Source organism: Pseudophryne corroboree, chromosome 9 (assembly GCF_028390025.1).
Source record: "Pseudophryne corroboree isolate aPseCor3 chromosome 9, aPseCor3.hap2, whole genome shotgun sequence".
Classification (NCBI taxonomy): domain Eukaryota; kingdom Metazoa; phylum Chordata; class Amphibia; order Anura; family Myobatrachidae; genus Pseudophryne; species Pseudophryne corroboree.
Window position 1 is genome coordinate 139,410,282 of NC_086452.1, and position 16,387 is coordinate 139,426,668.

At 45.4% G+C, this 16,387-nt stretch overlaps 1 protein-coding gene across 3 annotated transcripts in view; it reads right to left on the reverse strand.

Annotated features, from left to right (window-relative positions):
• ALG14 (ALG14 UDP-N-acetylglucosaminyltransferase subunit) overlaps positions 1-16,387 on the reverse strand; it is a 220,814-nt gene that overhangs the window by 148,404 nt on the left and 56,023 nt on the right. For all 3 annotated transcript variants that reach the window (XM_063939828.1, XM_063939829.1, XM_063939830.1), the window contains exon 3: positions 14,642-14,764. In XM_063939828.1, coding sequence (XP_063795898.1) covers positions 14,642-14,764 — 123 coding nt within the window. The remainder of the gene's footprint in view (positions 1-14,641; positions 14,765-16,387) is intronic.

Genomic DNA, 16,387 nt, shown 5'->3' on the forward strand with positions numbered 1-16,387 from the left:
AGCGCAGAATCCTTGCAGCTTCTGCCATTGCACTCCTGCTTCTCGTGCCGCCTTGTCGGTTTACGTGGGCGACTGCCGTGATGTTGTCGGACTGGATCAACACCGGCTGACCCTGAAGCAGCGATTTTGCCAGGCTTAGAGCATTGTAGATCGCTCTTAGCTCCAGTATATTTATGTGAAGAGACGTCTCCAGGTTTGACCACACGCCCTGGAAGTTTCTTCCCTTTGTGACTGCTCCCCAACCTCGTAGGCTGGCATCCGTAGTCACCAGGACCCAGTCCTGTATGCCGAATCTGCGGCCCACTAACAGATGGGCAGTCTGCAACCACCACAGGAGAGACAACCTTGTTCTCGGTGACAGTGTTATCCGCTGATGCATGTGCAGATGCGATCCGGACCACCTGTCCAGCAGATCCCACTGAAATGTTCGTGCATGGAATCTGCCGAATGGAATCGCTTCGTACGAAGCCACCATCCCTCCCAGGACTCTTGTGCATTGACGCACTGACACAGTTCCTGGTTTTAGGAGGTTCTTGACAAGTTCGGATAACTCCCTTGCTTTCTCCTCCGGGAGAAATACCCTTTTCTGAACCGTGTCCAGAATCATGCCCAGGAACAGCAGATGTGTCGTCGGGGTCAATTGAGATTTTGGAAGATTTAGAATCCACCCGTGTTGCCGAAGCACCACTTGTGTTAGCGCTACACCGACTTCCAGCTGTTCTCTGGACTTTGCCCTTATCAGGAGATCGTCCAAGTAAGGGATAATTAATACGCCCCTTCTTCGTAGAAGAACCATCATTTCGGTCATTACCTTGGTAAAGACCCGAGGGGCCATGGACAACCCAAACGGCAGCGTTTGAAACTGATAATGACAGTCTTGCATCACGAACCTGAGATACCCTTGGTGTGAGGGGCAAATCGGGACATGTAGATAAGCATCTTTTATGTCCAAGGACACCATGAAGTCTCCTTCTTCCAGATTCGCTATCACTGCTCTGAGTGACTCCATTTTGAACTTGAATTTCTTTATGTACAGGTTCAAGGATTTCAGATTTAGAATAGGCCTTACCGAACCGTCCGGTTTCGGTACCACAAATAGTGTGGAATAATACCCCTTTCCCTGTTGTAGGAGGGGTACCTTGACTATCACCTGCTGAGAATACAGCTTGTGAATGGCTTCCAAAACCGACGTCCTTTCTGAGGGAGACGTTGGTAAAGCAGACTTTAGGAACCGGCGAGGGGGAGACCTTTCGAACTCCAGCATGTAACCCTGAGATACTATCTGCAGGACCCACGGGTCCACTTGTGAGTGAACCCATTGATTGCTGAAAATCTTGAGTCGACCCCCCACCGTTCCTGAGTCCGCTTGTAAAGCCCCAGCGTCATGCTGACGGCTTTGTAGAAGCCGGGGCGGGCTTCTGTTCCTGGGCAGGGGCTGCTTGCTGCCCTTTCTTACCCTTTCCTCTGCCTCGCGGCAGATAAGACTGTCCTTTTGGTCGCTTTTTATAGGAGCGAAAGGACTGCGGCTGAAAAGACGGTGTCTTTTTCTGTTGGGAGGGGGTCTGAGGTAAAAAAGTGGATTTGCCGGCAGTTGCCGTGGCCACCAGGTCCGAAAGACCGACCCCAAACAATTCCTCTCCTTTATATGGCAATACTTCCATATGCCTCTTGGAATCCGCATCACCTGACCACTGTCGCGTCCATAAACTTCTTCTGGCAGATATGGACATCGCGCTTACTCTTGATGCTAGAGTACAAACATCCCTCTGAGCATCTCGCATATAAAGGAAAGCATCCTTTAATTGCTCTATAGTCAATAAAATACTGTCCCTATCCAGGGTATCAATATTTTCAGTCAGAGAATCCAACCACACTACCCCAGCACTGCACATCCAGGCTGAGGCTATTGCCGGTCGCAGTATAACACCAGTATGTGTGTATATACTCTTCAGTGTAGTTTCCAGCCTCCTATCTGCTGGATCCTTGAGGGCGGCCGTATCAGGAGACGGCAACGCCACTTGCTTTGATAAACGTGTGAGCGCCTTATCCACCCTAGGGGGTGTTTCCCAGCGCGCCCTAACCTCTGGTGGGAAAGGGTATAATGCCAATAACTTCTTGGAAATTAGCAGTTTTCTATCGGGGTTAACCCACGCTTCATCACACACGTCATTCAATTCCTCTGATTCTGGAAAAAATACAGGTAGTTTTCTCACCCCCCACATAATACCCCTTTTTGAGGTACCAGCAGTATCAGAGATCTGCAAAGCCTCCTTCATTGCCATGATCATATAACGTGTGGCCCTATTGGAAAATACGTTTGTTTCTTCACCGTCGACACCAGATTCATCTGTGTCGGTACCCGTGTCGACTGACTGAGGTAAAGGACGTTTTACAGCCCCTGACGGTGTCTGAGACGCCTGAACCGGTACTAACTGGTTTGCCGGGCGTCTTATTTCGTCAACTGACTTTTGTAATGTGCTGACATTATCACGTAATTCCATAACTAAAGCCATCCATTCCGGTGTCGACTCCCTAGGGGGTGACATTACCATCATCGGCAATTGCTCTGCCTCCACACCAACATCGTCCTCATACATGTCGACACACACGTACCGACACACAGCAGCCACACAGGGAATGCTCTAATCGAAGACAGGACCCCCTAGCCCTTTGGGGAGACAGAGGGAGAGTTTGCCAGCACACACCAAAAGCGCTATAAATGTATATAAACAACCCTAGAAGGTGTTGTTTACTATATATGCGCTCTTAATATATAAATATCGCCAATTTATGCCCCCCTTCTCTTTGTTACCCTGTTTCTGTAGTGCAGTGCAGGGGAGAGACCTGGGAGCCTTCCTCACCAGCGGAGCTGAGCAGGAAAATGGCGCTGAGTGCTGAGGAGAATAAGCTCCGCCCCTTTTTCGGCGGGCTTTTCCCCGGTTTTTAAGAAACTGGCCTGGGTTAAAATACATACATATAGCCTTAATGGCTATATGTGATGTATTTATTTTGCCACTAAAGGTAATTATATTGCTGCCCAGGGCGCCCCCAGCAGCGCCCTGCACCCTCCGTGACTGAGTCAGTGAGCCGTGTGACAACAATGGCGCACAGCTGCCGTGCTGTGCGCTACCTTCAAGAAGACTGAGGAGTCTTCTGCCGCCTGCTTTCCGGACCTCCGTTCTGCCGTCTCTTCAGCGTCTGTAAGGGGGATCGGCGGCGCGGCTCCGGGACGAACCCCAGGCTGACCTGTGTTCCGACTCCCTCTGGAGCTAAGTGTCCAGTAGCCTAAGACTCCAATCCATCCTGCACGCAGGTGAGTTGGAAATCTCTCCCCTAAGTCCCTCGATGCAGTGATCCTGTTGCCAGCAGGAATCACTGAGATTGAAACCTAAAAAAAAACTTTTCTAAACAGCTCTTTAGGAGAGCCACCTAGATTGCACCCTCTCGGACGGGCACAAAAACCTAACTGAGGCTTGGAGGAGGGTCATAGGGGGAGGAGCCAGTACGCACCATGTGACCTAAAAGCTTTTTTAGATGTGCCCTGTCTCCTGCGGAGCCCGCTATTCCCCATGGTCCTGACGGAGTCCCAGCATCCACTAGGACGTTAGAGAAATAAAGGGAACACTTAAAGAACACAACGTAACTCCAAGTCAATCACACTTCTGTGAAATCAAACTGTCCACTTAGGAAGCAACACTGATTGACAATCAATTTCACATGGTGTTGTGCAAATGGAATAGACAACAGGTGGAAATTATAGGCAATTAGCAAGACACCCCCAATAAAGGAGTTGTTCTGCAGGTGGTGACCACAGACCACTTTTCAGCTCCTATGCTTTCTGGCTGATGTTTTGGTCACTTTTGAAAGCTGGCGGTGCTTTCACTCTAGTGGTAGCATGAGACGGAGTCTACAACCCACACAAGTGGCTCGGGTAGTGCAGCTCATCCAGGATGGCACGTCAATGCGAGCTGTGGCAAGAAGGTTTGCTGTGTCTGTCAGCGTAGCGTCCAGAGCATGCAGGTGCTACCAGGAGACAGGCCAGTACATCAGGAGACGTAGGAGGGCAACAACCCAGCAGCAGGACCGCTACCTCCGCCTTTGTGCAAGGAGGAACAGGAGGAGCACTGCCAGAGCCCTCAAAATGACCTCCAGCAAGCAACAAATATGCATGTGTCTACTCAAACGATCAGAAACAGACTCCATGAGGGTGGTATGAGGGCGCGACGTCCACAGTTGGGGGTTGTACTTACAGCCCAACACCGTGCAGGACGTTTAGCATTTGCCAGAGAACACCAAGATTGGCAAATTCGCCACTGGCGCCCTGTGCTCTTCACAGATGAAAGCAGGTTCTCACTGAGCACATGTGACAGACGTGACAGAGTCTGGAGACGCCAAGGAGAACGTTCTGCTGCCTGTAACATCCTCCAGCATGACCGGTTTGGCAGTGGGTCAGTAATGGTGTGGGGTGGCATTTCTTTGGGGGCCGCACAGCCCTCCATGTGCTCGCCAGAGGTAGCCTGACTGCCATTAGGTATCGAGATGAGATCCTCAGACCCCTTGTGAGACCATATGCTGGTGCGGTTGGCCCTGGGTTCCTCCTAATGCAAGACAATGCTAGACCTCATGTGGCTGGAGTGTGTCAGCAGTTCCTGCAAGACGAAGGCATTGATGCTATGGACTGACCCGCCCGTTCCCCAGAACTGAATCCAATTGAGCACATCTGGGACATCATGTCTCGCTCCATCCACCAACGCCACGTTGCACCACAGACTGTCCAGGAGTTGGCGGATGCTTTAGTTCAGGTCTGGGAGGAGATCCCCCAGGAGACCATCCGCCACCTCATCAGGAGCATGCCCAGGCATTGTAGGGAGGTCACACAGGCACGTGGAGGCCACACACACTACTGAGCCTCATTTGGAGTTGTTTTAAGGACATTACATCAAAGTTGGATCAGCTTGTAGTGTGTTTTTCCACTTTAATTTTGAGTGTGACTCCAAATCCAGACCTCCATGGGTTAATAAAATTGATTTCCATTGATAATTTGTGTGTGATTTTGTAGTCAGCACATTCAACTATGTAAAGAACAAAGTATTCAATAAGAATATTTCATTCATTCAGATCTAGGATGTGTTGTTTAAGTGTTCCCTTTATTTTTTTGAGATGTATGTATGTATGTATATATATATATATATATATACACATACATACATATACACACACAAGTTATGGTAAGAACTTACCGTTGATAACGGTTTTTCTCCTCAGTCCACAGGTTCCACACATTGGGATATGATGACGCTATTATAGCTATTATAGTTAGGATAACATTGGGATTCCCCAAAGCAATTTAGTGGTGGGGATGCTCCTGATTGGACAGGAGAATCCTTTGCCCGAATTCAGCGTCATGAGAGGCAAAGGTATCCAATGGCATAATGTGAAATGTGTTAATGGAAGACCATGTGGCTGCCTTACATATCTGTTCTCCTGAAGCAACACGTTGTGCTGCCCATGATGGACCTACCTTACGAGTAGAGTGAGCAGACACATTAGCAGGAACAGGGAGATCAGCTTGAGAATATGCTTCTGAAATCGTCATCCGAAGCCACCTTGCCAGTGTCTGCTTATCAGCAGGCCATCCTCTCTTGTGAAATTCGTAGAGAATGAAGAGAGAATCTATCTTTCTAAGGGCACTGGTATGATCCCCATAGATCCTTAAGGCATGGACCACGTCCAGCGATGCATCTCTCGCAGAAAGGCCCGGTACCTGGAAAGCCGAGACTACAATTTCTTCGTTAAGGTGGAATTTAGACACCACCTTAGGAAGATACCCAGATCTAGTTCTGAGAACTACTTTATCTGGATAAAAAAAAAAAAAAAAATCAGAAATGGGTAACGACAGGACAATGCCCCTAAATCTGACACTCTTCTAGCTGACGCCATGGCCAGTAGAAAGAGAACTTTAGCTGTCAACCATTTAAAATCCACTTTATTAAGTGGTTCAAATGGAGCAACTTGAAGGGTCTTTAGGACTAAATTTAAGTCCCAAGGCACTGTAGGAGGAACAAAAGGAGGTTGAATTCGCAACATTCCCTGGAAAAAAGTACGCACATCCTGTTAGTTGGCAATTTTCTTTTGGAACCATACAGTCAATGCTGAAACTTGCACTCTCAAGGAAGCCACCTTCAAACCTTTATCCATTCCTGCCTGAAGGAATGCTAAGACCCTGGAAACTCTGAAAGACTTAGGGTCCATTTTCCGTTCACTGCACCAATGAATATAGGTTTGCCAAATTCGGTGATAAATGCGAGCTGAGAAGGTTTTCTTGCTTTGAGCATTGTTTGAATTACCTGTTGCGAGAATCCTCTTGACTTCAGGATAGAGGCTTCAAGAGCCACGCCGTCAAAGACAGTCGATACAGATGTCTGTGATAACAAGGACCCTGCATCAGTAGATCTGGACGTTGAGGGAGCAGGAGTGTAGCATCCATCGACATTCTCTGCAGGTCTGTGCACCAATGCCTTCTGGGCCAAACCGGAGCTATTAGTATCACGGCACCCTTTCCCTTGCTTTATCTTTCTCACCACCCTGGGTAATAGGGTGATTGGAGGAAACACATAAGTCAAATGAAAGTCCCATCTCACCGACAGGGCATCCACAAAGATCGCTCTGGGATCCTTTGTTCTTGACCTGTATGTGAGAACTTTGTTGTTCTGACGGGACGCCATGAGATCTATCTCTGGCAACCCCCACTTGTCTACTAGAGTCTGGAAGACCTCCGGGTGAAGAGTCCATTCGCTTGCCTGAATGGCGTGTCGACTGAGAAAATCCGCTTCCCAGTTTAGGACTCCTGGAACGAACACTGCGGACAAGGCTGGATGATGAAGTTCTGCCCACTTTAGTATGTGACTTACCTCCTTCATCGCTTTTCGGCTGCAAGTTCCTCCCCGATGGTAGAGGTACGCTATACTGCCGTCGCATTTTCCGAGCGGATCTGAACTGGATTTCCCCAAGAATGTCCTTTGCCTGAATCAGTGCCATGTATATGGCCCGAAGTTCCAATATATTTATTGGCAGGCAACCTTCTTCCTCGGTCCATTGCCCCTGGAAACACAACCTTCCTGACACTGCTCTCCAGCCCTGGGGACTGGCATCTGTCGTCAGAATTTTCCAATCTGATACCCAAAAGGGTCTTCCCTTGTCCAGATGGGATGTCTGTAGCCACCAGACTAATGACCTTCTTACTTCTATCGTAAGAACCATAGTCTGTTTTTATCATCTGATGCAACCCATTCCATTTGGCAAGAATCAGATGCTGCAGAGGCCTCGAGTGGAACTGTGCATACTCCATGTCGAATGTTGACACCATCAATTACCACACGCATTGCTGCGTGAATGGATACCTTTTGACTGTGTAGCAAGTCCTGAATCCTTAACTGAACCCTTGATATCTTGTTCAGAGGTAAAATTACTCTCTGAAGACTTGAATCCAGTACAGCCCCCAAGTGAGTCATCCACTGTGACGGAACCAGAGACGATTTTCCCCAATTTATGAGCCACCCATGCATTTGCAGACACGTTATTGTCTGTTGCAGATGACATAGGAGCAATTCCTGTGACTGTGCCAGGATTAAAAGATAGTCGAGGTATGGAAAATTTTTTATCTCCTGCTGGCGGAGATAAGCTGTCATTACCACCATAATTTTGGGAAATACTCTGGGGGGCTGTGGCAACCCAAAAGGTAGGGCCTGGAACTGAAAATGCTGTTGGAGGATAGCGAACTTGAGATAACACTGATGGGACAGTGCTATAGGAACATGTAGGTAAGCATCCTGTATATCCAGGGATACCATACAAGCCCCTGGCTCCATGGCCAAAATAAAGTCTCCATATGAAACAGAGGTACCCAAATGTACACCAATTAATCTGCATAGGAGAAACCCCTTTGCAAATAAAGAGGGGCGCTGACTGCACCAATCAATGGAGACCACACAATTATATCAATCATAAAATTACATAGAATTTATTTTTAAAAAACTTAATTTTCTCATACATGTGCTGCAGCACACACAAATGTATACAATCAAACAACCATGATTAATTATGCATCAAACCATATAATTCTCAGGTTAAAACACCATGGCTACTATAACAGCAGCAATCAATCAATTGACATTCAATTAGTAGATGTTTCAATTAATGTCCACTGAGTCGTGAAATGTGAGGTATGGGCTGATCTTCAAACACTATGTGTTCAAGTGTTCCCAAAAGAAGCATAGAATTGTGTGTACACACTAATTAATATATTGAATTATAGCTATAATTATTATATCACCTCCAACTGGTTTCAAACTGTATATTGATCCATGATTCTACTCCCTCTGCTGGTACTCATTCCATTCAATTGCAGACTGGCTGGAGTAAATCTTTTTGCAGACAGCTACAGTGCTCCGGCTCCCTCTGCTGGTGGTTAGCCGTAATAGCGGGTACACTGATAATTTTGCCGTGGATCTTAGGCTGGATTCCAAATGATGAATGGAGGTGATACAACCTGACACAGTCCACTCGAAAACGCGTTTCTCCGCCTTCTAGCTCCTCAGCGGCTTCCTCAGTTCGAATGACTGTCTTCAGTGGGTCCCGTTTATATAAGCCTGGTGATTTGTAATTCCCGCGCCGATTTGCGCATGCGCACTTGATCGTGCGTTCCAAGCCTCACTTTCAGTCCCATCCTTTTATAGACTGTAGCGGCCATTTTAATAGCCCATTCCAGACCTCATTATCAACTCAGGAAATCATAGGGAAATATCATTAGAAACCAAGCCTCCTTTTGAATCCCGGTGGCCATCTTTGATTTCAATATATCACTTTAATGCATATATTCCCTATTTCGTTTTCACATGGCTGCTATAAATATAAATTATATCACAGTAATAATATGCATATTGATTTACCCCAAATCAAAGATGGCCACCGGGATTCAAAAGGAGGCTTGGTTTCTAATGATATTTCCCTATGATTTCCTGAGTTGATAATGAGGTCTGGAATGGGCTATTAAAATGGCCGCTACAGTCTATAAAAGGATGGGACTGAAAGTGAGGCTTGGAACGCACGATCAAGTGCGCATGCGCAAATCGGCGCGGGAATTACAAATCACCAGGCTTATATAAACGGGACCCACTGAAGACAGTCATTCGAACTGAGGAAGCCGCTGAGGAGCTAGAAGGCGGAGAAACGCATTTTCGAGTGGACTGTGTCAGGTTGTATCACCTCCATTCATCATTTGGAATCCAGCCTAAGATCCACGGCAAAATTATCAGTGTACCCGCTATTACGGCTAACCACCAGCAGAGGGAGCCGGAGCACTGTAGCTGTCTGCAAAAAGATTTACTCCAGCCAGTCTGCAATTGAATGGAATGAGTACCAGCAGAGGGAGTAGAATCATGGATCAATATACAGTTTGAAACCAGTTGGAGGTGATATAATAATTATAGCTATAATTCAATATATTAATTAGTGTGTACACACAATTCTATGCTTCTTTTGGGAACACTTGAACACATAGTGTTTGAAGATCAGCCCATACCTCACATTTCACGACTCAGTGGACATTAATTGAAACATCTACTAATTGAATGTCAATTGATTAATTGCTGCTGTTATAGTAGCCATGGTGTTTTAACCTGAGAATTATATGGTTTGATGCATAATTAATCATGGTTGTTTGATTGTATACATTTGTGTGTGCTGCAGCACATGTATGAGAAAATTAAGTTTTTTAAAAATAAATTCTATGTAATTTTATGATTGATATAATTGTGTGGTCTCCATTGATTGGTGCAGTCAGCGCCCCTCTTTATTTGCAAAGGGGTTTCTCCTATGCAGATTAATTGGTGTCTGTTTAATATAAGGAATACAATTATCCTTATAATTGGGGCAGCAGCCTGCACCATCATTCAACTTCCATTTCTTGATCTATATCAGCGCTGGGGAGTGTGCACACTTGTTCACGCATTAGGTGTGGACATTGGTGCACACATTTGGTACCCAAATGTAGTTGTTCAGCACTATGAGATTGAGAATGGGCCGGAATGACCCATTTGGTTTCTGAATTAGAAACAGGTTGGAGTAAAACCCCGGTCCTCGTTGTGCATGAGGAACTGGAATGACTACTCCCGACTGAAGCAATTTCTGAACTGCCTCTTGCAAAGCCCTGGCCTTCGTCTCTACCCGAGACAGGCTGGTACAAATAAAACCTTCGAGGAGGGTGCTTCTTGAATGCAAAAGCATAACCTAGAAAAACTATCCACTCTCCTATCCGTGACATCATTTAATGATGTTGAAGGCAAAGGTAATGTATATTTTCGCACTAATCGAATTTCATGCGTATCTACTTTAGGAGCCACCTCCCTTTTTAAACAATCCCCAGCTGGAAGAGGACAATTGGAATTCCATTTCTTATGAATTCTAAATGACTTACTGGGCGTAGCCCAAGCCTCTTCCATGATTTCCGTCAGCTGATCTGACCCCGGAATCTCAGTCTTAACTGCATTGGGATGTTTAAACATAGGTGCCTTGGTTTTTAACACAGGCTCTGCTGAATCCTCTAAGGATAAAATGGCTTTCATTGCTTTAATTAACTCAGCTAAAACCACTGAGCCAAGACCTTCTTCCTCCTCTTCATATGCTGAAGTAGACTTAATTGAGCTTTCATCCTCCGATGAATCCTCATCTGAAACATGTGTAACCTGTGAGGATGAAGATTTACTTACCACCGGCTTATCAGCCTGTTTCTTTTGAGAGGCTGCTGCTGGAAGTGATAAACCGCAGGTGGGAAGCTGCATGTAATGGTTAATCGTGTAACCTATCCCTGGTACAAGAGTTGGAGGAATTATCCGTTCAGCTATAATGGATAATGTCTGTGCAAACATAGCCCAAGGTGGATCAACCTGCACCTGAATCTGCCTTGTATTTTTCAAGAGATCCTGGTGAAAGCTAAAACAATTTGCACACAAACCAACCTGAACCAGATCCTGAGAGGTTAACACAGCTTTGCAAGACAAACAGGATATGAGTGTTGGTGCTGCTGTGAGTGTATATTCCTCACCTTTGCCGCTGTTAGACATCATAAATAATCAACAGTTACACAGTGTACTACACAATTTGTGACTGTAATCACTTTAAGCTTTTTAAAGGGACATACAATCCGACCCTATCTATGCACCAGCATTGAGGATCGGAATAGAAAAAAACCCTGACAGAATATAAAGTCAGCAATCACACTAGCAGTCACATGTTATACATTAGTATATTAAGCAATATGAGCACATCATCAACTACATTTCAAGTACGTAGGAGAAAATATTACTGAATCATGTTTAAACAGAGCTACCGTATTTAGACGCACAGCGAAAGAAACAACAGTAATATTATACACACTCATATGCAATAGGCACTTTTCTAACTATTCATACTCAAAAGGTAGATAGAGACTTAGTGCTGTATTACCCATACTCAGTAGAGTGGGATACAGAGAGAGACTCACCCTGCTTCCAGGACCGATCAATACCTTTGCGATCGTTGTGTGTATCCAGACGCTACTAGTGTACACTGCCACTCCATGAACCTATATTGAACACAGATGCTCAGTGAAAACAGACGTACCAATCACACAGCCGCCTATGCTGCGACTGGGTCCCCTTCGTGTACAGCGTCTGAGACAGAAGCGGGAAAACAGTTCATGGCGGGAGACTCAGAGGAAACTAGTCATGAACCGGGGGGAGGGGCGACCAGGAGAACGTCTGACTCCCCATTGCTGACATCAACCCTAGAGATTGCGGCCTCATACTATTCCTGGAGCTTCTGATCCCTAAGGCCTAGCGCTGGTGCTCCCGAGGTGGCAGCCACGTCAGCGACTGTTTGGTAGTCTCCTGCTAAACAGTGCGGCTGTGTCCGTATTCCCCTTCTAAGCGGAACCGATGCCTTACATTCTCCCCGTGCTCCGGCCTCAGCCTGGTAACGTCTGCTGGACCTGCTAGTATATCCAACACAGATGCCCGCCGAAACAGCACTGTACTCGTGGGTAAGCCTGATCGTGACCCGGCGGAGAGTTGTTGGACCGACTCTTTCTAAGGTACGTATAAGACGCTTTTTACAAAGATCACTCAAGAAAAAAATAGTAAGACTATAAAAATAAAATAAGATAGCTTAGGGCTGCTAAAAACCAGCAGCCATCTGACCATGGTCTGGCTCCTGCCGCAAATGTCGACATATCAGACTGTATCAATATCGTCCCTGGTGGGCCAGAAGTGACTTCCGATGGCTTCTGGGAGTCATGTGACTGTGACTTCTGGGTCAGAGCTGTGATACAGTGTTTGAGTATTTCTCCCCTATCCGTAACATTAATCCATACCGCTAACCTCACCCTATTTTATATTTATGCATAAGGGTGGTTCAATAAGTAAGGTAACAAGACCTCTCACGTGTGTAATGTGTTCTATTTTTTTCTAATTTCCCGCTAGGCCAGAACAGGTAGACCACTGCTTCCCCTCATTACCATTAGACTGCGCCTCATATCAGTCATACTGGGCCTAATTCACAATTGTAAGGAGTTGGCTGATTATGGGGTCTATTTACTAAGCCTTGGATGGAGAATAAAGGCGCTGGAGATAAAGTACCAGCCAATCAGCTCCTAACTGCCATGCCACAGACTGTGTTAAAAAAAAGGCAGTTAGGAGCTGATTGGCTGGTACTTTATCTCCAGCGTCTTTATCTCCATCCAAGGCTTAGTAAATAGTCCCCTATATAGTGTTCACTCTAGAATCCAGGCCGGGCAGGGCGCCGGACCTAGAGGGGCACTAGCGTGTGCGCGCAACAGGGGCATGGCCATGCAGAATAGGGCGGCGGGGTCATTCCGGGTAATAAAAGTAGGCGGTTCAGCCCACAGACATAAGATAAGGGGGCGTGGGCGGCCGGCGGCGTCAATGTTGGGGGCGTGCCCAGCACCTACGGAGGTGCTGTGCTTCCCCCAAGCGCGCTCTCAGCATGAATGGATACCGCGCACTCTGTGAGGGCAGGAAGCGGGCGGCAGTTTTAGCAGGGCACCGCAGAAAGGGCAGGTTTTGCCCTTAAAAAGAATCGGGCAGGGCGCGGCGCTCTGCTAAAACTGCCTGTTCACCACTACCTATATTTCAGGTATTTAAAATGAGAGATGTCTTGTTACTCTACTTATTTAACCACCTTAGTATATATAGGAATGTCTTATTATCATGTCTGTATATGTCATCCTTCTGAATAAAAGGAACATTACATTGCTTTATTTTCTAATCTGATGTACTTTTGATTTATGAAGTATTGGATGCCATTTCCAACGTTCAGCTTACACTCAGTTGTTTTCTTTTGCTAAAAACACAGTTTGCAATTTCATTTGTTTGCATATTATCGTCATGTTTATTCTACAATTATTATTTTATACGTGTTGTATACAGATCACAACAAAACTTGTATTAGAAAAAAGCTGTGGCTGGTGCATTGCAGCGCTTCGATAACAGATTCAGAGACTAAATTGCACAGATATACAAGTGTTACAAATCAGCACAGTCTCCTGGTGCGTCCTAACCGTATCGCATTGTGACGAAGATGCAGTGTTTACAAAAAAAAGATGGCCAACGCTAGCAGTCTCATGGGATCTGGCATGCCGACTGCAGCAATGACATACAAGGATGGATGGATAGATATCTCGTAAGCTTGCGGCACTCATGGGTCTTCCAAACATGTAACCTCCGCACCAAATCACTTCATGATGCAGGACAGCGATTTGGTGCGGAGGTTACATGTTTGGAAGACCCATGAGTGCCGCAAGCTTACTATCCATGCCTACCAACCCCTTAATTGCTGGCACCGGGGCCATTACTACTTACATAGCACAGGAGTGCCAGTCTTTTCCATTTGCCGGTCATGCATACCCATCCAAATATTATATATATATATATATATCTACATATCCTGTGTACAGCCCATACATTTAAAGATCTTAAAATTGCCACTGCGCTTTTACACAATATTATATTTGTGTATTATATGATGATCACTGGTTATAGTAATTACGGACATTATTTTATTTAATACAAGATTACTTACCAGAACTGAAGGAAAACTAGCTACTGTTATGCAATTTGCGGCAGAAATTATATGTACAGGTTGAGTCTCCCTTATCCAAAATGCTTGGGACCAGAGGTATTTTGGATATGGGATTTTTCCGTATTTTGGAATAATTGCATACCATAATGAGATATCATGGTGATGGGACCTTAATCTAAGCACAGAATGTATTTATGTTACATATACACCTTATACACACAGCCTGAAGGTAATTTTAGCCAATATTTTTTATAAGTTTGTGCATTAAACAAAGTGTGTCTACATTCACACAATTCATTTATGTTTCATATACACCTTATACACACAGCCTGAAGGTAATTTAATACAATATTTTTAATAACTTTGTGTATTAAACAAAGTTTGTGTACATTGAGCCATCAAAAAACAAAGGTTTCACTATCTAACTCTCACTCAAAAAAGTCCGTATTTCGGAATATTCCGTATTTCGGAATATTTGGATATGGGATACTCAACCTGTAGTACTTACCAAGTCTGGCTTTAACCGAAGAGTTAATGGAACTGAGTAAAGCAAGGACTGTAAGGTAGTCAGCAAGGATGAACTCCAGGACTGTCTGACTTCTCTGCTCCTGGGGATGCGATGAATGGAATACTGCATAAAACAATACACACAGTCAGGAAACAAAGGCACACATTTGAAAGAAAAAAAATACTTACAGTAAACTCAAGTAATGTTATTTTTGCTGAAACTTTTTATAACAAACTTTGGGGGAGATTTACCAAAGCTTAGAGAGAGTGCTAACGAATCAGCTTCTAGGGGTGAAATTCAATTGTTTTATAAACAGTGATAAGTAAGGGACGCCTGATGGAGCAAATTAATTGTTTTGTCAATCGGCATGTGCCTCTTTTCCACTGACCACCTCAAAAGAATAGCTCCGTTGCACACCCTTTGCTAACGGCCGCACTAAAAACGTTTCGCCCCTAAATGCCAGGCAGTGTTTAAAAAATGACAGGAACTGATTGGTTGGTACTTTATCTCTCTCCAAGCTTTAATAAATCTCCCCCTTCGATTTTCAAGTACATAGGAATGAAATCGCAGTGGCTATACGTTTTGCTGCTACTGTAAGGCTGTGAAAAATAAAACAAGGTGAACAGTAGAAGATAAGCAGCGCTCAAGGATTCACAAACCCCCAAATCCAGTGATAAGTAGTCCACCATAATATATACTGTACAAATAACAAAATAATAAGATTTTACTTACCGGTAAATCTATTTCTCGTAGTCCTAGTGGATGCTGGGGACTCCATAAGGACCATGGGGAATAGACGGGCTCCGCAAGAGACAGGGCACTTTAAGAAAGAATTTGGATACTGGTGTGCTCTGGCTCCTCCCTCTATGTCCCTCCTCCAGACCTCAGTTAGAGAAACTGTGCCCAGAAGAGCTGACAGTACAAGGAAAGGATTTTGGAATCCAGGGCAAGACTCATACCAGTCACACCAATCACACCGTATAACTCGTGATAAATTTACCCAGTTAACAGTATGAACAACAACGGAGCATCAGATCAACCCTGATGCAACCAACATAACCCTTATTTAAGCAATAACTATATACAAGTATTGCAGAAGAAGTCCGCACTTGGGACGGGCGCCCAGCATCCACTACGGACTACGAGAAATAGATTTACCGGTAAGTAAAATCTTATTTTCTCTAACGTCCTAAGTGGATGCTGGGGACTCCGTAAGGACCATGGGGATTATACCAAAGCTCCCAAACGGGCGGGAGAGTGCGGATGACTCTGCAGCACCGAATGAGCAAACACAAGGTCCTCCTCAGCCAGGGTATCAAACTTGTAGAACTTTGCAAAGGTGTTTGAACCTGACCAAGTAGCCGCTCGGCAAAGCTGTAATGCCGAGACCCCTCGGGCAGCCGCCCAAGAAGAGCCCACCTTCCTTGTGGAATGGGCCTTAACTGATTTAGACAGCGACAACCCAGCCGCAGAATGAGCCTGCTGAATCGTGTTACAGATCCAGCGAGTAATAGTTTGCTTTGAAGCAGGAGCCCCAAGCTTGCTGGAAGCATACAGGATAAACAAAGATTCTGTTTTCCTGACCCTAGCCGTTCTGGCTACATAAACCTTCAAAGCCCTGACCACATCTAGTAACTCGGAATCCTCCAAGTCATGAGTAGCCACAGGCACCACAATAGGTTGGTTCATATGAAAGGATGACACCACTTTTTGGCAGAAATTGTGGACGGGTCCGCAATTCTGCCC